The sequence below is a fragment of the Phacochoerus africanus genome, chromosome 5, assembly GCF_016906955.1.
Source record: "Phacochoerus africanus isolate WHEZ1 chromosome 5, ROS_Pafr_v1, whole genome shotgun sequence".
Lineage (NCBI taxonomy): Eukaryota > Metazoa > Chordata > Mammalia > Artiodactyla > Suidae > Phacochoerus > Phacochoerus africanus.
Genome location: NC_062548.1, coordinates 29,116,123 through 29,137,857, shown reverse-complemented (window position 1 = coordinate 29,137,857; position 21,735 = coordinate 29,116,123). Strand labels below are relative to the sequence as shown.

Sequence of the window (21,735 nt, the reverse complement as noted above, 5' to 3'; positions counted from 1 at the left end):
TGCCAGTTGTAATAATTATCTAGCAACTGCCAAACACCTTCGTTCTCTGATAAGACCTTGTCTCGAAAATCTGCAAATCATTATTTGGCAGTCAAATGATCAGGAGAGCTTAATCTGCTTCTTAACTGCAAAAATCAAAAAAAGTAAGGTTTTCCACAATAGATATATGAAGCACAAAAATTTTTGTCTATCTTTCCAAAGATTAGCATGTAATTTTAGAATGTACATATTATAATGATTAGGCAAAGAAAAACAAGTAAAACATTACTGTTTCCTTTGTAGTTGCATCAATCACTTCATGCCACCTTTGGCACAAAGAGACTGTGACAGTGATAAAGACTGTCATATTAGCAGACATGACAGTTAGTGTTCTTAGGGAACAGTCATATATGGCAAAGATGTATGTTATAAGCATGTTTGTCACAGTATTGCAAAAATATGGGAATATGAATGATGTCTGAAAGTAGGGGATTGGTTAAAATGTTCATCTATCTCATGGAATATTCTAACCGTTTAAAAGAATGTGCCAATAGAGATTTATTGATGTGAAAACTTGTTTGTGATGTGTAGTAACTGTTACAATCATGTTATAAAATAGTGTGTGCATTATGATTGCATTTTTTATAAAAATAAAAAATACAGAATATATATATCAAAAACTATGAAAGGATATTTACTAAAATGTAAAAAGTGATCCCTGGGTGGTAGGATTATGGGCAGTAAGTATTCTTTTTGAAATGACAGAGAGGAAAACTTATCAATATCCTGGCCTGTCCATTTTTCTTTTTTTATTGAAAGTTTCTCAGGAATCACAAAGAAGATTCTTAACCCAGTGACAACCAAGCTCAAAGATGTACAGAGACAGTTAAAAGCATTACTTCCTCCTGATGCTGTGTTAGTGGGTCACTCCTTAGACTTAGATCTCAGAGCACTGAAAGTGAGTATCTGATTTAGGACTTACTTTTTCTAGCACATGTGCCTGTTTCATTTATCTCAAATCTAAAGCCTTCTATTCTCCAGCCCACTTGTTTTTTGCTTTGGCGTAGGATGCTACTCATTCTAGTCTCTTTCCTCCTCAGATGATACATCCGTATGTTATTGATACATCATTGCTTTATGTCAGAGAGCAGGGCAGAAGATTTAAGCTCAAATTCTTAGCCAAAACTATTTTGGGGTAGGTTTGTTTGCATATTATAATATTGTCCTGATAGATTGCACCTAAGTTAGCATACTGCATCTTATTTAATGCATCGTGTAAAGTTCAGTGTCTCTGCTCTCCCTCTTGGTTTGTAAACATTATTATGAGTTCTGGGATCCTAGCTTCAGAAAGAAGTATGACTCAGAAATGAAAAAACTGGGAATACAAAAGGAATTGCATTTATAGCTGAAGGTTGATAGGTAGATCTGGGCAAGGGGCAGAAAAATTTACCCCAGATTTAAAACAAAATTCCTATATTGAATGTATCCTATTATGTACAAATACAGAATGTATAGTAATGTTCATTATAGTATGTTTTAAAATAATCTAGAAAACTGCAGATATTCCATAGGGCTGAGTAAATTATGATTATCTATATCAGTAATATAGATGATAGATAATATAGATAATTATGGTTATCTATATCAGTAATCTATTATCTATATTACTGATATTTACTACATTACTATATTATAATTTTATTACTATATTATAAAAAATTTCAGATAATATATTATCTAATATTACTGATATTTTGTTTTTAAATGTGATCTTTCTATGCTAATACGGAGACCTCTTAAGATGCTACTGAGAATAAAATAGAAATGCAGAACAATGCTGACATGTTAAGCTATTGATATGCTATAGATTAGATTTAGATGTACCTATAGACATAAACATATGTACTTTTTTAAGATTTTAAAAAACAACCAAGAAAATATTTAATTATATAATATGATACTTATTCAAACAGAAAACTTCTGGGAGGTAACTTTAAAACAATGGCTACATTTAAGAATTGAGACAGGGAGTTGGCTGGGGTATGGACCAAAGACTTTTTATTGGATCACCCTTGATGATATGCTTTCCATAGACAAAGCCATTCCTGACCATTCTGCATCCTCAGTACCTCTCAGTTCCTGGCACTAAGTAATAAAGGGATCTTGATTGTTGTAACTCAAATCTGATTATTAGAATGCTGAAATTTTATATGTAGCCACTATATTTGGAGTAGTCGAAATAATTTATCATTAAACATGTTCCTGAGGAGTTGCTGTTGTAATTCAGCAGTAACCAACCCAACTAGTATCCATGAGGATGCGGGTTAGATCCCTGGCCTCACTCAGTGGGTTAAGGATCCAGCATTGGCTATGGCTGTGAGCTGTGGTGAAGATCACAGACACAGCTTGAATCTAGTGTTGCTGTGGCTGTGGTGTACAGCTGCAACTGCAGCTCTGATTCAGCCCCTAGCTTGGGAACGTCCATATGCCTCAGGTGCAGCCCTAAAAAAATAAAATGCTCCCAGGTATGTCAATTTTACCTTGACTTTCCAGGAAGGATATACAGTGTCCAGATAGGCTTGGTCATGATGCCATAGAAGATGCTAGAACAACCCTTGAATTGGCCCGGTATTTCCTCAAGTATGGCCCAAAGAAGGTTAGTATCTTTGCTTTCCTTAAAATTATGGGACTAGAACAGAGAGTCACAGACCAATCTCCTTCTGTCACCTTTCTTTACAAAAATGGGAGTATAATTCAAGCTGAACATGTGTTTGAAATTAAGACCTGTACCACTAGCATAATGTAGTGGTTAAATATGTATTCTCTGAAGCTGGACTGACCTATTTTTAAATATGAACTCTAATAGGTCTGGCTATATGATCTAGGGTGATTTCTCTGGACAACTTCATTTTCTAGATCCCTAAAATGGGAACCCATTTCTCTGGAATATTGATGAGGGTAAATGAGATACTATGTAGTTTAAAGCTCTTAGTGCAGTGCCATGAATATATTAAGTACCATAATGTGTTAATCATTATAACTGATGCTGATAATTTTAAAAATCTACATAGATGTTTTTGCACTCTTGGGGTGTGAGTAGCAGATCACCATTTCAACAGCATAATAATTAGAATAGTGCATAAGGAAGTCATTGAAGGGGACATAGTTTCTGATAAACCTTGTTATAACATACTCTAACCTATTTGTCCCATTGCATGCTATTTTCTGTCATAACTCCATTATGAAATAAATTGTAGTCCATGTAGAATAATAAAAAGCTAAGATAGTGTTTCATGTCATGGTGGTAGAAAGACATTGTAAAATATCTTATTGGGCATAAGATAAAATAATAATGGCCACCATTCACTGAAATCTTTCCAAGTGTATTATTCTAAAATGCTTATGTACATTATCCTTATAACAACCCTTTAAGTTACCTGTTATTATCATTTCAATTTTATATATGAGTGTTCTGAGGTTTTGAAAGGTTAGATAACTTATTAAGGGTCCATAGTTAGAGACGGAACCAGAATTGAAAACAAGGTCTCTCAGATTCTAAAGCCTGTCTTTGCTCTACATTAGGAATTAGCAAATCTTTTCTGTAAAGACCAAATAAAGTCCAAGTAAATATTTAGACACTACAGACCATTGCAGCTACTCAACTTGCTATTTGTAGTGCAAAAGCAGCCATAACAGTGGTGGTGAAAGGACACAGCTGTGTGCCAATAAAACTTTGTTTACAAAAAACAAATATTGGACTGGACTTGTTCCAGTAACTGGAATATGCTAACCATTGCTCTAAACCTCTACATTAGAGGTGCTAAAAACTTGGTCTTAAGACCCTTTTATCCTCAGAGAGCTTTCGTTTATGTGGCTCTTATCTGTCAACATTTGCCGTATTAGAAATTACATATGAGAAAAATTATATTCATTAATTGGTTAAAAATATTTTTAAAACAATTACATATTAATACAAAAAATGTATATTGTGGAAAAAAAGCATTTGAAAAGTTAATGGGAAGAGCATCATTGTCTTACATATTTTGCAGATCTCTTTGTATAGCTTAATAGAAGACTAATGACTTTCTCATATCTGCTTTTACATCCAACATGTTGTGCTATGTAGTTAGAGAAGGGAGGACCTTGTGAACAAAAGGATCTCTGGAATCCCTAGGAGTTCTCAAGTACACTTTGAGAACCATTGCATTCTCTTACTAGTTGGTTTCCAGGAAAAATTGCGTCTCGCTTGGGTAATATCTAAGGAAATCTGAATTAAGTATGGACTTTAGTCAATAATGACGTATCAATATTGGTTCATTAATTGTGTGAAATACACCATACTAATCTATTAATAATAGTTGAAAATGGGAGTAGGGTATATATGGGAACTCAGCTGTAGTTTTTCTGCAAATCTAAAGTGATTCTAAGAAAAAACTTGTATCTCTATACATGAAAACTCCCAAGTGGTCTCCCACTTTATGGAAAAAGAATAAACTGGAATACTTTTCATGATTTTGTATTAATCCAATAAAAATTCTCTTTCATGTTGCCATGAAAGTCATTTATCATATCCAAAAGTTGCATGTTTGCAGAGAAGTAAATTTTAGTGACTGTGGAATGAATTAGGAGCCAAAATTCCATTGCTTTTCACTTAGCCCTACTTGGTCCTTTCCCATATTCATATAATAACATTAGCAGCTGGTAGCAGATTGCCATTCTTGGCTAAGCAGCCAGGAACCGTCTGGTAATTCTTGAACCCATCTTGGGACTGTGGTAATAGCAAAGCCACTGTCTGCAGAAACAGAGAACACCACTTGAGTGGGTTTTTCTTGGATTTTTTTGATTTGGATTGTTTGTTTTTTAGCCTCAAATACTTTGCAAGATAATAGATAATTTTTACGGTTTTATTTTCTTTAAGATTGCAGAACTAAATCTGGAAACAGTAGCTAGTCACCAGGAACTACAAGCAGCAGGCCAAGAGCCAAGAAATACGGCAGAAGTAGTTCAGCAACTAAATGCGGGGTAATATTTTTCAATTCTAAGTAATCGCAAAGACAAATGGAGTACCTGGTTTCTTATTTGACAATAAAACTTGACAATTTTTTTCCCTCCTTTGAGATTTTTAAGAAATGTTTACCAGTAGTATGAGTAACATTCTGCCTCACAAAAACCATGGAGGGAAAAATACCACCTACTGCCCTAAATGACATCTATTCTAATTTTCTGAATCTATTGACCGATCTTAAATTGACTCACTTTACAAAAAAAGTAAGACATTGAAATACATTGAACTAAGTGATTTTAGAGGAGATGAGATGATAGACTGGTATTTTGATTAGAAGAGTCAACTATAGCCTTGATGTTACTGCCCATATTGGGAAACAATCAAAAAACAGACTCAGAAGGAGTTTGTTTTGGGAGTTCCTGTTGTGGCTCAGTGGGGTTACAAACCCGAATAGGTATCCATGAGGATGCGGATTCAATCCCTGGCCTTGCTCAGTGGTACAAGCTGGATCCTGTGTTGCTATGGCCAGATCCTATGTTGCTATGGCTGTGGTGTAGGCTGGCAGCTACAGCTCCAATTTGACCCCTAGCCTGGGAACTTCCATATGCTGTGTGTGTGCACTAAAAAGAAAAAAGGAAAAAAAAGGAGTTTGTTTCCTTACCATAGTATCAGATCCTTAGAATCTAAAGCTTTGAGTGTATTTCTTGTTTTCCTTTCCTTTTCCTAAATATAGAGCAATACTGTTCAATATGATTTCCAAAGTGGTCCACAAGGTTACAGTGCATGTGCCTAGGAACTGAATTTTTGTTTAATTTTAAATAACCACATGATGCTAATGGCTACCATGTTAGACAGTGCACATACAGGGAAATAACTCATGGGATAGGGAAAACTGTTGTTCCTACCTTTACCTGTTCTCCTTCTTTACAGTGTTTTAGAATGCTTGGACTCATTGGGCCAGAAGCTCCTTTTCTTGACCAGGGAGGCAGATGCTAGTGAACTTTCATCTTCTAAAACCTGTCAAACTATTAAGTGCCTTTCAAATAAAGAGGTGAGTGACCCACTATCTCTTTGAAGGTTGCATTCAGAGTAGAGGGTAATGTCACCCTTTGCAACCCATGCAAGTATCAAGCTTTTATTCATCAGCAACCCTGGCTACCAATAGCTGGTCTGGCTTCTGTCCCACATTTTTTATGGAGCACTTTTAGTCCCAGCTATCCCATAGGAGCAGAATTGTCAATTGCCAGTGTCTATTTCAAGAACCCAGCAGGCCTATGGCTTTGGCCTTGCACACCACTTTGCCTCTTTTTTTATTTTTTTAAATTTTTTTTCGTCTTTTGTCTTTTCAGGTCTGCACCCACAGCATATGGAAGTTTCCAGCTAGGGGCTGAGTCAGAGCTGTAGCTGCTGTCCTACGCCACAGCCACAGCAACACGGGATCCGAGCCGCGTCTGCAACCCACACCACAGCTCATGGCAATGCCGGATCCCCAACCCACTGAGTGAGGCCAAGGATTGAACCCACGTCCTCAGGGACACTAGTCAGATTTGTTTCCACTGAGCCACAAAGGGAACGTGCCTTTTTTTTTTTAACTGATGTGTAGTTGATTTACAGTGTTGTGTTAATTTCTGCTGTACAGCAAAGTGATTCAGTTTTTTTTTATATGTATATATATAAAATTCTCTTTTTTGTATTCTTTTCCATTATTGTTTATCTCAAGGTATTGAATATAGGTCCCTGTGGGACCTTGTCTGTCCAGTCTGTATATAATAGTTTGCACACTACTTAGAATATCTGTTCTCTTTCTGGTTCAAGGAGGTGGTGTCTTGATTTTTAGCCTGACTGTATCTTTTTGGTTTTCTCTTTATTTTTACCTATTATTGCTGTATATGTAAAGCAGAAGGAATGCATCAAAGCATGAATTTACATCATCTTGTTCAGAAGATCTATATATTTTTTAATCATTTTATTTGGAAATAATTTCATACTTACAGAAAACTTGCATGGATAGTGAAATATCTATATACCTTCTATCTAGATTTATCTTCTTTTAGTACTCTGTCCCATTTGCTTTCTTTGTGTATGTGCTGGAATGCTCATTCACTCTTACTCTTTCTTGCTCTCTTTCCTTCTGTCTATAACATTTTCTAAAGCATTTGAGAGTAAGCTGCATATATCATAGCACTTTACCCCTAACTACTTCAATGTATTTCCTAAGAATAAAAATATTAACTTATATAACCACAGTAGGCTTCAGTAAATTTGATATTGATACATTCTCTTGTATGTATTCTAGTTTTCCTAGTTGTCCTTAAGCATTTTTTTTTCCCCTTCACAATATTCATACTAAGGTCACATATTACATTTAGTTGTCATATCTTTGTGGTTTTCTTTAATCTAGAACCATTCCTCAGCCTTTTTTGTCTTTCATGACTTGGTAATTTCATTTTGGGTTCATGATTATATTCAGGTTATGCAGACTATACTTAAGTTATGTGTCCTCAGGTTGCCACATTGAGGCATGTGTTGTCCATCTGTCCCTCTACTATGTTTACTTCGAAGACTTTAACAAGATATTGTCTGCTTTCTCCACTGTAGAGTTACTTTCTTTTCCCTTTTTAAAAAGTAATATGTGAGAATTCCCTTTATGGTTCAGTGGCTAATGATCCTGACTAGGATCCATGAGGATGCAGGTTCGATCCCTGGCCTCACTCAGTGACTTGGGGATCTGGCGTTGCAGTGAGCTGTGGTGTAGGTCGCAGATGCAGCTTGGATCCAGTGTTGCTGTGCTGTGGTGTAGGCCGGCAGCTGTAGCTCCAATTCGACCCCTAGCCTGGGAACATCCCTTTGCCACAAGTGTGGCCCTAAAAAATAAATAAACAAACAAATAAATAAATAAATAAAATGTGACGAGATACTTTAAGAACAGCAAATATCCTGCCTTTCTTCACAGTCCTACCCCCTTTTATATTTAGCTAAAACTGATGATTCTTACCTGAACCAGTCTTTACTGTGATGGTTGTACAATGATGGTTTTCCAACTCTGTATCTCCTCCATGTTTACTCAAGTTGTCACTCAGCAGTCTATAAATGAGTCCTTTCTTTTTTTTCTTCCCCCCTCTTTTTTTCCAGAGCCGCACCCGCGGCATATGGAGGTTCCCGGACTAGGGGTCTAATGGAAGCTGTAGCTGCCAGCCTACACCACAGCCACAGCAACGCCAGATCCTTAACCCCCTGAGTGAGGCCAGGGATTGAACCCGAAACCTCATAGTTCCTGGTCAGATTCGTTAACCACTGAGCCACGACGGGAACTCCAAATGAGTCCTTTCTTTACCTTATTTGTTTGTTCATTCCAAGTGGACTTGTGGATTCCTGTTCATCTTAGTGATTTATAATTAATGATTGTACTAAATTGTTTTGGTTTATAAATTTCCCAGATTTCCTAAGTGTAGCCCCTTCAAACAGGCGCATCTGTCCTTGTGACATGCACCCATGATTTTTCTTTTTGAGTGTTTTCTTCACTTCTGTCACAATAAGATAGTCAGGTTCATCTCGGTATTAGAAATCAAGGTTTCGGTGCTGCGTGTGCTGGATGTCTTTGCTTCTAGACCTCAAAATAGACAGGGTTAGGAAATATATGCATGTAGATTGTATATGTACACACACACACACACACACACGTATGTATACACAAATGCATATTTAAGAAATCAAGTGTCTCTATCAGTACCACTAATTTCAACTCTTTCAAATAGGATTTTCCTTGCCGTCCCTCATTTCATCTTTGTAACTCCTTTTACCTGTAATGGGAACATTGGCTCTCAACAACATTTACTCTTCTCAAACCCTAAACTGTATCTGAAATAGTTTTATTTTTTTAATTTATTTTTATTTTTTAAGAAACTTTGGAACTATAATGCTTTTATTACCAGAATGTACAAAACACTGATCCTTTAATTCTGCAATACTGCCTCAGATGCCCAGTTTCAAAACAACACGCCTTTAAGATGTCCGTAACACCCATTTAGAATAAATGAATTGTTGCTGTTCAAAATAGAAGCAAGTCTTTATCTTTGATGGTTCAGACCTAATTAAACAGAGATGGCTAAGTTTGGGCCTAAAATAAACATGGTATAGAAAGAGCACAGAACCCTACCAATCAATATAAATCATATTCCATAAGAATAGTCCTGGACTGACCCTCACTGAACAGACTTCCAAATAAGTAAATAAAAAAATATTAAACATTTGTAAATGTGGTGATTAACTCAAAATACAAAAAGTGCAATATCACCAATTATGTGCATTTTCTAGGACTCAGCTTAAAATTCAGACTCGTGTTTAATAGTAGTAGTTCAATTAAGTTATGGAATTTGAAAAAGGTTATACTACTGGGGAAAAACCACATAAACATGCTTTTTGGGAAAAGATATGTTTGGAAAACAATAATGAATAATTTAATATTGCCTTAACATTTCTAAAATCACATGAAAATGATCATCTCCAATTGCCACTTCGGTAAGTTTTTTTTTTTCTATGTTTTTTTAGGGCCCCACTTGAGACATATGGAGGTTCCCAGCTAGGGGTTGAATCAGAGCTGCAGCTGCTTGCTTACACCACAGCCACAGCAATGCAGGATCTGAGCCACATCTGTGACCTACACCACTGCTCCCGGCAGTGCTGGATCCTTAACCCACTGAGCAAGGCCAGGGATCGAACCTGCATCCTCATGGATACTAGTTAGATTGGTTCGCCGAGCCACGACAGGAACTCCCACGAAATAGTTTTAGAATTGATGTGTTCAGATCACTATAGATTAAGTTTAGAATTTGGTTTGCAGTTCTTCTTCCTACATACCATCCTACCCATGACCGAAAGTGTTGGGTATATAAATATTTAAAGTTACTAGTATTGCTTTTTTTCTTCCCCTTTAGATTAACTCTTATGTTTGTAAAATATAGTTAGGTTCATTTGTTTCAGTTTGATTTATTTTTTGGATCTATAGAACATGAACATGCTTCCAAAGGCAAAACTGCATAAAAAGTATACTAAAAGAAGTGTCACACCTTCTCATATCTTTCACCCAACCCTCCCCCTCCTACGTAAGTAAATAACATTGTTTTCAGATTTATCCTTTTTTTGTTTGCTTTTTTAAGAGAAGTAGATATGTGTATGCTTTTTTATTTCTTCTTTTTCTTACACAGAAGATAACATACTTATATGAAATCAGTTACACTTTGCAGCTGGCTTTTTTCCCTTAACAAGATGTCCTGAAAATCACCATACTGATGTATAAGAATCTTCCTCATTCTTTATAATAGCTGCATAGTATTCCAGTCTGTATATACCATAATTTTATTTCTTTTTTTTCCCAATTCTATGTTTCTAGTTATTTTCTTTTTTCAAATATATTGGTTAAGCCTTTCAGAACAATGTTAGCTGATTTTAAACTGTTCGTCATTTTCACTGTAGGTATTTAGAGCTCTACATTTCCCTCTTAAGTTCTACTTTAGCTGCATTTTACAACTACTGATAAGTTGTGTTTTCATTTTCATTCAGAATACTTTTTAATTTTCCTTTTGATTTTTTTCTTGGGCTCATGGGTCATTTAGAAATATGTTATTTAGTTTCCAAATACTTAGGGGTTTTCTGAGGATCTTTTACTGATTTCCTATTTAATTTCTCTCTTGTCTAAGAACATACCTTGAGTTACTTCAATCCTTTTAAATTTATTGAGAGGTGAAATCTCCAATGGAATTATCTTATTTCTTCTTGGAGTTCTGTTAATTTTTCCTTTATCTATCATGAAGCTTTATACATAAACATTATGAGTTATGTCCTTCCCTTTATTACGAAGTGGCCCATTTACTATTAGGAACAGAATTTCTTTATCCCTGGAAACATTTTCTATTCTGATTTCTGCTTTGTCTGATATTGTATAGCTCCTGCTTCCTTTTGTTTATTGTGGCATGGTATATTTTACATTTAATCTCTTTGTATCCTTATATTTAAACTGTGTTTCTTAGAGTCAGAAATTGGGGTTTGCTTCTTATTCCAGTCTGAAAATCTTCGCCTTTGAAGTGGAGTATTTAGGCTATTTGCATTTAATATGATTATTGATATTATTGAGTTTGTCTGTCATCTTGCTATTTGTTTTCTATTTGTCCCATCTGTTCTTTTTTTTTTTTCCTGTTTCCTTTTTCCTTCTTTTGAATTAATGAGGTGTTTCTTATGGATCTCATTTTATATCCTTTGGCAGTTATGTTCTTTGTTGTGTGTTTTAGTGGTTGCTTGAGGATTTATAACCACAGTTTAAGGGATATTATACCACTTTAATCACTGGCCTTGGTGCTGTTGTTGTTGTCATGTATCTTACTTCTACATGTTCTATAACCTACAGCATTATTATTTTGCTTTGAACAGTCAATTATTTTTTAAGAGATTTTAATTTTTTGAGGAACTCCTATAATGTTCACCATAGCAGTTGTACCATTTTACATTTCTATCAATGGTGTATAAGGGTTCCAGCTTTTCCACATCTCTGGAAACACTTGTTCTTTTCCTTCTCTTTTTCTTTTGCTTTCTTTCTTTTTTTTTAATTTTATTGGAATATAGTTGGTCTACAAAGCTGTTTTAGCCTTCTTTTCTTTTTTAATATTTTTTGTTAGTAGGCATGCTAATGGGTGTGAGGTGATACCTCACAGTTTTGATTTGCATTTCTCTGATAACTAGTGATGTTGAACATCCTTTTTTTCTTATTGGCCATTATATATAATAAGAAATGTCTATCCAAGTCCTTTACCTATTTTTGAATTAGGTTTTTGGTTTTTTGTTGTCAGCACTCTAGGAGCTCTTTATTCTGGATCTTAATTCCTTATCATGTATCATTTGCAGAATTTTCTCTCCTTCCATAAGTTGTCTTTTTACTCTTTGTGTCTTTTAATGAACAAAAGATGTTATGTTTGATGTAATTCTATTTGTTTATTTTGTTCTTGTTGCTTGTGCTTTTTATGTTAACCCTAGAAATTATGGCCAAGACCAGTGTTATGAAGCTTTTCCTCTTTTATTTTCTTCTAGGAGTTTTTATAATTTTTGATCTTATATTTAGGTCTTCATACCATTTTAAGTTAATTTTTCTATCTAGTGTAAGATAAGGTTCCAACCTCCCTTTTTTGGATATGGATATCCAGTCTTCCCAGTATCATTTTTTCTGTTTTTTTTAGAGCCACTCATGCAAGCATATGGAGGTTCCTAGGCTAAGGGTCGAATCAGAGCTGTAGCCACCAGCCTACGCCACGGTCACAGCAACGCCAGATTGGAGCCATGTCTGTGACCTATACCAAAGCTACAGCAGCACTGGATCCTTAACCCACTGAGCGAGGCTAGGGATCAAACCTGCATTCTCATGGATACTAGTTGGATTCGTTTCCACTGAGCCACAATGGGAACTCCTCCCCAGTATCATTTTTTTTTTTTTTAGAAACCATCCATTTCACATTGCATAGTCTTGCCATCCTTGTCAAAGATGATTTGACTATATACACAAAGTTTTATTACCGAACTCTCTTTTGTTCCATTAATCTATTTATGTCTTTATGGCAGTACCACTCTGTTTTGATTACTATAGCTTTTTATACATTTTGAAATTAAGAAGTTTGTGTCATTTAACTTCATTATTTTTCAGGATTATTTTGGCTATTCAGCATTGTTTGAATTCCATGTGAATTTTAGGATGGTTTTCTCCTATTTCTGTAAAAAAAATGACGTTAGGATTTTAATAGGGCTTGCACTGAATCTATAGATTACTTTGTATTACTATTGATATCAATATTGCATTCCAGTCCATGAATATAGGAATGTTTCCATTTATTTGTGTCCTTTAAAATTTCTTCAGCATTACTTAGTAGTTTTAAACATACAACTGTTTTATCTCTTTGGTTTGTTTTATTGCTAAGTATCTTGTTTTTTGATGGCCTTATAAATGAGTTTCTTAATTTCCTTTTCTAATTGTTCATTGTTACAATTTTTGTGTGTTTGAATCTTTCAAACTTGTTCAACTCATTGATTAGTTCTAACAGTGTTTTTGTGGAATCTTTAGGGTTTTCTACATGTCATATGTGAACAGAGATAACCTTTCCAATTTGGATGGCTTTTATTTCCTTTCCTGCCTAATTTCTCTGGCTAGGACTTGCAATATTATGTTGAATCGAGGTGGCAAGATTAGGCAACATCATTCCTAATCTTAGAGAAAAGGTTTTTAGTCTTTCACCGTTGAGTATGATGTTAGCTATGGGCTTTTCATATATGGCCTTTATTATGTTGAGGTCATTTCCTTCTAATTCTAGATTGTTGAATGTTTTTTATCACTAAAGAGTATTGAGTCATGTTAAATGCTTTTTCTGTGTCAGTTGAGAGATCATTAGTTTTGTCCTTCATTCTGTTAATGTGCTATATATATATAGTACATGGAATGCTTTTCATATAGTGAACTATCCATGCATTTCAGGAATAAATCTCCCTTGGTCATAGTGTATAATATTTTTAATGTGCTGTTGAATTCAGTTTACTATTATTTGCTGTTTAAAGTAATCCACTGGGGAGTTCTTGTTGTGGCTCCGTGGTAACAAACCTGACTAGTATCCATGAGGATCCAGGTTCTATCCCTGTCCTTGCTCAGTAGGTTAAGGATTCAGTGTTTCTATGAGCTGTGGTGTAGGTTGCAGTTGAGGCTTGGCTCCCACGTTGCTGTGGCAGTGGTGTAGGCTGGCAGCTACAGCTCCGATTCAACTCCTGGCTAGGGAACTTCATATGCCATAGGTGTAGCCCTAAAAGAAAAAGTAATCCACTGCATTGGAAGGACTTACTATTTCCATTTTGTTGTTTTCTGTATATCTTACAGTTTTTTGTCTCTCCTCTCCTTTCTACTATCTTCTTTTGAGTTTCCTTGATTTTCTTTTTAGTGACATGCTTTGATACCCTTCTCATTTACATTTTTTGTGTTGTATTCTAATAGATTTTTTTGCAATTATCATTTGCAGTTACATAAAAACATCCTAAAGTTATAATGTTCTATTTTAAACTGGTAACATAATTGCATACAAAAACTCTACTCCACACTTCTCAACTTTTGCACACTGAGTTTGTACATGTACTTTTCAGTTGTCTCATATTCCTTGAGCTGCGTGTCCCTGAATCCTCTCAGAGTTTGTGATCTCTTGCTCCTCCTGACATCTGCCCATGGAACTGCAGCTCTAATGTGCTGTGGTGATTGCATCTGTTTTCAGTGGTTTCCAAACAAGACCGAAAATCCTGTGAAGTGAGACAGAAACTAGTCCCTCAGGCATTGCCCAAAACTAGTCATGACATTGGGTGCTGGTCCACTTCTGTTTATGTCCAGAAGGAAGATCCCCAGTGTGGGAAGTTTTCTCCAACTTTTCTCCCTAGGTCAGATAGGGGAGGAACAGATGGGCACACAAAACTCTGCATGTTTTTCTTTCCCTTTTGTTGGAATCTCTTTTTGTTTTTTGTTGTCGTCGTTGTTGTTGTTAGGCCTGGATGCTGTAGCTTCTCAACTAGTCTCTAGAGTTCTTGCACATAGGTATTTGAGTCTGTATGGTGTTAACTCAGTGTCTTTGGAAGACTGAGGGCCTAAAGCTTCCTTGTCCTCTGTCAGGAGCTGATGTCATGTTCTCCTTTTTTCTTAAAGTGTTGGGGTTTTTTGAGAAAGATGTACTGGGAAGAATAAGAACTTTATTAATTTTAGAGCTGCACCCATGGCATATGGAAGTTCCCAGGCTAGGGGGTTGAATTGGACATGCAACTGCCAGCCTACGCCACAGCCACAATAACTCCAGATCCGAGACGCATCCTCCACCTACGCCACAGCTCACGACAACACCGAATCCTTTCCCTCCTGAGCAGGACCAGGGATCGAACCTGTGTCCTCCTGGATACTAGTCATGTTTGTTACCACTGAGCCACATGGGAACTCCAAGAATAAGAATTTATAATGCTCTTGGGAAGGATTGGCATTTGTTTTATCTTTTTTTCTGCATGATCCTTAATTTCCCTCTTGATTTCTTTATTTCTTTCCTTTCCCTCACTGCAATGTCTCCAACAGGGAATTGCCTCATCTTTGTTTATCTCATTCTTCCCCAGAGGCACTGCTTCTTTGAGGCTGTCAAGCCTCTTCCTCATAGTCAGGTGCTTGAACTATCAGAGTTGTGACCTGATAGTTGTGGTATTTAGTTGTACTTTCTTTCTAGGGCTGATTTTTTTATGCTTCATCCAAGTCTTTCATGCCCCTTGAATTTTTTTTTTTCCAGAGTTTCTTGTGCCTCCTCTTCTTCCTCTCTCTATTCATAGGCTTGTAGCAGTGTGGGACAGTGAGAGCTCTGTTGGAATTTAACTTTTTCTTTTCTTGGAGGTAATTTGAAGGTTGTAGCTGAACCTTTTTTTCTTAGCTAAAAATCCTGGGTCACATGTGATTCTGTTTATTCTCTTTACTGATTATGTAGTTTTTCTACAAGGCTGTGTGGTGTCACCATTTTCTTCCAGACTTTGACGTCTGTCTCATATTGCTTTTTAATATGGATAAAAAGACAACCATTGTTTATATTATTGTGGCTCACCTCTAACAGTCACAGTAGACTGCTAGGTTCCTGCCTCATCCAGGCTGTGCTGTTCTCTGCAGGTTCTTGAGCAGGCTAGAGTGGAAATACCCCTGTTTCCCTTCAGCATCGTGCAGTTCTCTTTTGAACCCTTTTCACCCAACCTCACTGAGGAGATGAACAAAAGGGTAAGTGAATGGGTGCTGCTAGATGATTTATTTAATGACTTATGAACTTATAATATTTCCCATTAAGGAGAGTAATACCTACTTTACTAAGTTTACTGTATATTTCTCTAAATTTTTTCCATATGTACATTACCATTTTAGAAGATACATTTTTATAAAAAGGGAATCAGACTATATATACTATTTTACAACTTAATATTTTTCATTTAACAATATATCGTATACATCTGCTCATAACACTATATAATCTTATTTCCCTTGTGCTGTATAGTTTTCCATTGTATGGTATACCTATTATTTTCAGAATTTGCACTTTGTGAATTTTTCTATTCCAAATAATGATGCAGTGAAATCCTCATATACAAATCCTTGTACACTTGGCAAGTATTTGTGTTGAGAAATTCCCTGAAAGGAGCTGTCCCATGATTTCTTTGTATTTGACTTAATTCTCCTTCCACGTCCTCCCCCTCACTGTATTCTGTTCTTTTTCTCGTAGATGCAAATCAAGTGGACAGAGATGTCAACTGTCTATGCTGGGCCATTTAGCAAAAATTGTAACCTGAGAGCTCTGAAGAAGCTGTTTAAGAGTTTTGGTCCAGTCCGGTCGATGACTCTTGTTCTTGAAACCCATCAGGTAATGAGGCAAGAAAACTTAGATTTTGACCTTCTAGATTATAGAAGGAAAATTATAGTGGGATTATAGCAGGAAATTCAGATAACTTCTAGGGCCAATCAGGTAACAGATGTTGGTGATCTGGGCTTGATTGTCACCAGATGGACTGTGAAACATGGGAGAAGTGTTGACACATGAGAATGTGTGCCCAGTGTTGCTAGGTCTTCTGATTTTTTTGTTTGTTTTGAGAATCAAGAAATCTGCCAGTTTTCATATTGTTGGCTCCCATTTTCTTAAATATCATGTAAGCCAGAGAAAAAATATGTCTGCTGGCTAAATGTAGCCTAAAGGCTTCCTGCTTATGACCTCAGCTTTAAATGGTAAAATGCCCTTTCAAAAAGAGCTGTTGCATCCATGTGTTGGGAGGTCTCTTTAGGGCTTGAATCCAAAGTAAGCTCATAGCTAACCAGGAGGAGCAGTCTTTTTTTGTTGTTAGTTCTCCAGTCTCTTGGAATAAGTTTTGTTTGTCTGTTATTCACATAAAAACCCTATAAAGAGTTTAATTATTTTTCTTCTTTCAGAAATAATACTTGTGTATGGTTTAGAGAATTCAGACCATTTAAAAGGGTGTAATGAGGAAGACTTTATCTTCATAGTCATAGAAGGAAGTTAGTAAAGACTAAAGTTAACTTATCTGAAGCACTAACAATATTATAACCACATTACCTAAAGATAGGAAACCATGAAAAGAATTGAAAATAAAAATTTACAACAGATTATCTGTAGAACAATGTACAATAACTGGTGACAGTGAACACCTTTAGGGAGAGAGGAACTAGGTGACTGGGAGCAGTGAAGACTTTTACACTGTAACTTTATTGTATCTTTGGAATTTTGACACAGGCAGCTGTTTATCTGGTACATTAAACTATTATGTGTAGTAGCTATTTAACATAACTAATAACTACTGTGTTCAGAACTATTAAAGCAAAGCAAAAATTAGTTTCACAGTGTTCTAAGTGCAGAATCCTAGATGATTAAAATGTCCTTTCCCCAAATCTTTTGTTAATGTCTTTCCTGTACCTAAAAATAGAAATAAAAAGATGGCCCTTAGCATGTAGACTGAGGGATGAGAAGGGTATGTCAAGGGACTGTGACATCTACCTGTAAGTGTTGTCTTTCTTTTTGTAACATATACATAAAATTTGCCTTTTTTTTTATCATTTTAAAGTATAGTTCAGTGTTGTCCATTCTCTCCAGAACTTTTTCATCATCCCATACTGAAACTCTGTATCCATTAAACAATAACTAGTTTCCTATTCCCCCCCACCCCGCCCGCTGTTGTTTTTTCCTGTTTTGTAAGTTTAACTGCCCTGTGTATATCTCATAAGTGGAGTCCTAAAATATTTGCCCTTTTATGTCTGGCTTATTTCACTTAGTGTAATGTCTTCAGGGTCATCCATGATATAGTATGTATCAGAACTTCATTTCTTTTCAAGGCTGAATTATATCCCATTGAATGATTATAGCACATTTTGTTTATACATTCATCTGTCAATGTACATTTGGATTGTTTCCACCTTTTAGCCATTCTGAATAATGCTGCTATGAAATGAACATGGATATGCAAATAACTGTTTGAGTCCCTGTTTTCAGTTCTTTTGGGTATATACACAAAAGTGGAATTACTGGATTAAATGATAATCCTATGTTTCATTTTTTTGAGTAATGGCCATACTCTTTTCTACAGCAGCTGTACTATTTTACATTCCCACCTGCATTGCCAGAGGTTCCAGTTTATCCATATTCCAGCTGACACTTTGATTTTTTTGTTGTTGTTTTAGTTTGGGAGGAAGGGGGTGTTTTTGGTTTTGTTTTGATAGTAGCCATCTCTAATGATTAGTGATGTTGAGCATTTCTTTGTATGCCTATTGGCCATTTTTATATCTTCTTTGGAAAATTGCCTATTATTTAATTGGGTTGTTTGATTTTTTTTGTCGTTGAGTTTCAGGAGTTCTCTATATATTTTAGATATGAATCCTTCAGTAGATATGTGACTTGGAGATATTTTCTCCCAGTATTTCTGCAGCCTTTGATGCACTTTTTAATTTTGATAAAGTCCAGCTTGCTTATTTTCTTTTGTTGCCTGTGCCTTTGGCATCATATTTAGGAAATCGTTGCCAAATACAATAAAATGAAGCTTTTCTATCAGAGCACTTTAATCTCTATGATGATGATGGTCTGATGTGGCTCAGACCACCACAAAGATTTAGCTACTCAGTGTTAATCAGGTAGAAAAGCATTTGACTTAAAGATGCAAATCCAATGGAAGAACCTAACCTGCCCAAAGCTGTAGAAAAACTGTCTAAAATTAAGCTAACAAGACAAATGGGAATCTCCACCTGTAACTTGCAGTGATAACTTCAGTGATTAATAGTAAATGGTACAAAAAGCAAGCTAGGTAGTAAAGAATTTGTTAGTGGCCCTAGAAAAGGCAAAAAGACAAAAAAAAAAGAAGAATTTGTTAGTGCGGAGTTCCGTCGTGGCTCAGCGGTTAACAAACCCGACTTGCATCCTTGAGGTCAATCCCTGGCCTCGCTCAGTGGCTTAAGGATCCAGCATTGCTGTGAGTTGTGGTGTGGGTTATAGATGAGGCTTAGATCCCATTTGTCTGTGGCTGTGGCTGTGGCGTAGGCTGGTGGCTGCATCTCTGATTAAACCAGGTCCTGAACCATGGTGGTGCCACTTAAAATTGATGGTCTGCAATCACTGTTTAGCCCAGCACAGCAATGGCATCCATTCTGTGGCTTTGGCCACTGTAGTTTAAGTGGGCCCTGTTCCCAGCCCCTTCTCTGTCAATTTGAGCCTGGAAAGCAAAATTAAGGAAATCTTGGTTTTTCTGCAGCCACATCTCTGTATACAATATGAAGTCCTGGAAGCTGCTCAGCTGGCCATAGAATCTTTGGATGGCATCCTGGTAGAAGGTGCCTGCATCAAGGTAGGGTGGTGGCCAGAGAAAGCATAAAGTAGCACCCTTCACTCAACCCTGTATTTTTAGTGCCTTTATTTACTCAGGCCTTTGTTTATAGTGCCCCCTAAGGCTTAACAGCTTGGACAAGCACCCTCAAGAAGCTTAGGCATAAGACTTTCAATTATGGAAAGTCCTCAGCCAAGCCTGGCACTCTTGTAGCGGTGACCTAAGACATGATAGCTTTTGTTTTTGTCACAATCAGCCTGGGCTATGTGGGGTTTTTCTTGTACTCTTTATCACTACTTAGACCCCAAATGAATTATTCTAGGTGGTTTTTTGTGGTTGCCTGTTCCTTTAGTTTTCAGGGGAATCAAATGGTATTTTGAGGTTTCTTATGCAATTAAACAATTTCATTGGAGTAGAAGGCAGAGAAATGATTTCCACTTTAGGTGGTGGGGAAGAGAAGGAAGGGAAGAGTATTATTTACACAAAAATATTTACATTTTGTGTTTATTTATCTATTAATCCTTATTGTAGTCTTTAGGGGCAGTTATATATAGATGAGGAAACTGCGGATTTAAGTTACCTGCTAGTATATAATAACAGGCCTGGGTGTTGAAGTGGTGACTTTTCTACCACTAAAGCTGTCTTTTCCTTGGTTAGGTGCAGAGGCCTGTGACAGAGCTTACCCTTGATTGTGACACCCTTGTGAATGAGTTAGAACATGATTCTGAGAACCGAGGTACTATATACCTGTCTGGAGTGAGGGAAACTTTCAAAGAACACCTGTTGCAGCGGTCCAGCCTCTTCCTGGGCCTGGAAGCTGTGATCCTGCCTAAAGATCTTAAAAGTGGAAAGCAGAAAAAATACTGTTTCTTGAGTAAGTCTCTGCCACTAAATAAAGTCTTGGGGAAGGAGACGGGGGATGGTGATGAGGTCAGAGAAAGGAAGTGTTCACCAAAGAAGCCCTCCAGGTCATCATCTCCTGATATTGTCTTTCTCCCTTGGCTCTGGCTGAGCTCCAGTTTGGATGGTGATCAGTTTTTTTTGTTTTTTGTTTTTTGTTTTTTTTGGCCCTTAATAACAGAAGGGGTTGTTGTTTTCAGGATTCAAAACTTTTGGCAGGGCCCAGAGAGCCCTCGACATCCTCACAGGCAAGGACTGGAAGCTGAAAGGCAGGCATGCCCTAACCCCCAGGCATCTCCAAGCATGGCTCAGGGGCTTACCTCCCGAATCAAGAAGGCCCCCAGGGCTTCGTGTCATACCTCCCCCCTCGGAGCAGGAGGCCTTGCAGGTGAGTGAGTTGAGTTAACGAGTGTATCCAGGTGTAGAGGGGTACAATAGCTACCTTGGTTTGCTGGTTCTGGGAGTTGGGCTTCTGATGTTTATGGAAATTAGGAGAATCCTGCTCAAGTGACACATATGTCTTCAGTTTTTTTTTTTTTTTCTTGCCTTGGCACTAGTCTTAACTTCATTCTCCAGCTTTGTCCAGCCTTGGAGACACCTTTCTTTCTCCAAGAAAGAAATTTTATCCCCTCCAAACTTGCTAAATTCAAGTTTTTTAGTCCTCCAGGTAGCTCTCCAGGAGACTTTGAAGGACTGATACAGGAAATTGGAGACCTGGACAAGTCTTTAATGATCTAGGGTTTCCTAAACTGTGTTAAATATACATATTTTTTTGGTGGTCATAGGTAGTCTTTTTTTTTTTTTTTCCCCACTTTTATAGTGGTGAACTTGTTTTCCTGACATTTATTAAAATATACAGCCATCACATTGAGCCTGTGATTTCACAGATAGTATTACTTAGATGAAGCTAAGGAAGAAATTGACTCGCTTTAAAGAAAACCATTAGATGGATACACAACAAAGGGGTGAAAGTGAATGGCTTTAAGTTTGGGAAACTCTGCCCTTGTCTAATCTCCCTAGCAGATGAGAAATAGAAACCAGAACTGATGACTTGCTCAGGTTACAAAGATACTTAATGGCAGAGGCCAGACTAGGGTTTTCCTTTGTTTCTCCTAACTTGAGGCCCTGAAAGAAGGGACAGCAGCTCCTCCTAAACTGATTTGGAGGCCTGGGGATGCTGGTGTTGTCAGGGAACCCTGTAGTATATATAGGCTCTGGCTTCAGATTGAGGATCACAGAGCCTTTTCCTAGGTGCCTGAGGAGTAATGTTACAGTCCCTCCAAAGGTGAACAGAGGGTTGGCTGAGTGTCAACACCTGGCTTTGATCCTAGATGTTGAAGGTGGACCATCCAAAGATAGCAGCCTGGCGCTGGGGCCGAAAGATAGGAAAGCTCTACCACAGCTTGTGCCCAGGCACCCTTTGCCTCATCCTGCTGCCAGGAACCAAGAGGTAAGTACCTGAA

The 21,735-nt window shown here is 37.0% G+C and overlaps 1 protein-coding gene across 4 annotated transcripts in view; it reads left to right on the top strand.

The window, feature by feature from the left end:
• Positions 1-21,735, top strand: part of REXO5 (RNA exonuclease 5) — a 40,500-nt gene that overhangs the window by 15,581 nt on the left and 3,184 nt on the right. For all 4 annotated transcript variants that reach the window (XM_047780358.1, XM_047780357.1, XM_047780359.1 and 1 more), the window contains 11 exons: positions 799-937; positions 1,080-1,174; positions 2,533-2,635; positions 4,898-5,001; positions 5,915-6,035; positions 15,678-15,782; positions 16,279-16,416; positions 19,301-19,393; positions 20,030-20,246; positions 20,473-20,660; positions 21,604-21,722. In XM_047780358.1, the coding sequence (XP_047636314.1) occupies positions 799-937; positions 1,080-1,174; positions 2,533-2,635; positions 4,898-5,001; positions 5,915-6,035; positions 15,678-15,782; positions 16,279-16,416; positions 19,301-19,393; positions 20,030-20,246; positions 20,473-20,660; positions 21,604-21,722 (1,422 nt within the window). The remainder of the gene's footprint in view (positions 1-798; positions 938-1,079; positions 1,175-2,532; positions 2,636-4,897; positions 5,002-5,914; positions 6,036-15,677; positions 15,783-16,278; positions 16,417-19,300; positions 19,394-20,029; positions 20,247-20,472; positions 20,661-21,603; positions 21,723-21,735) is intronic.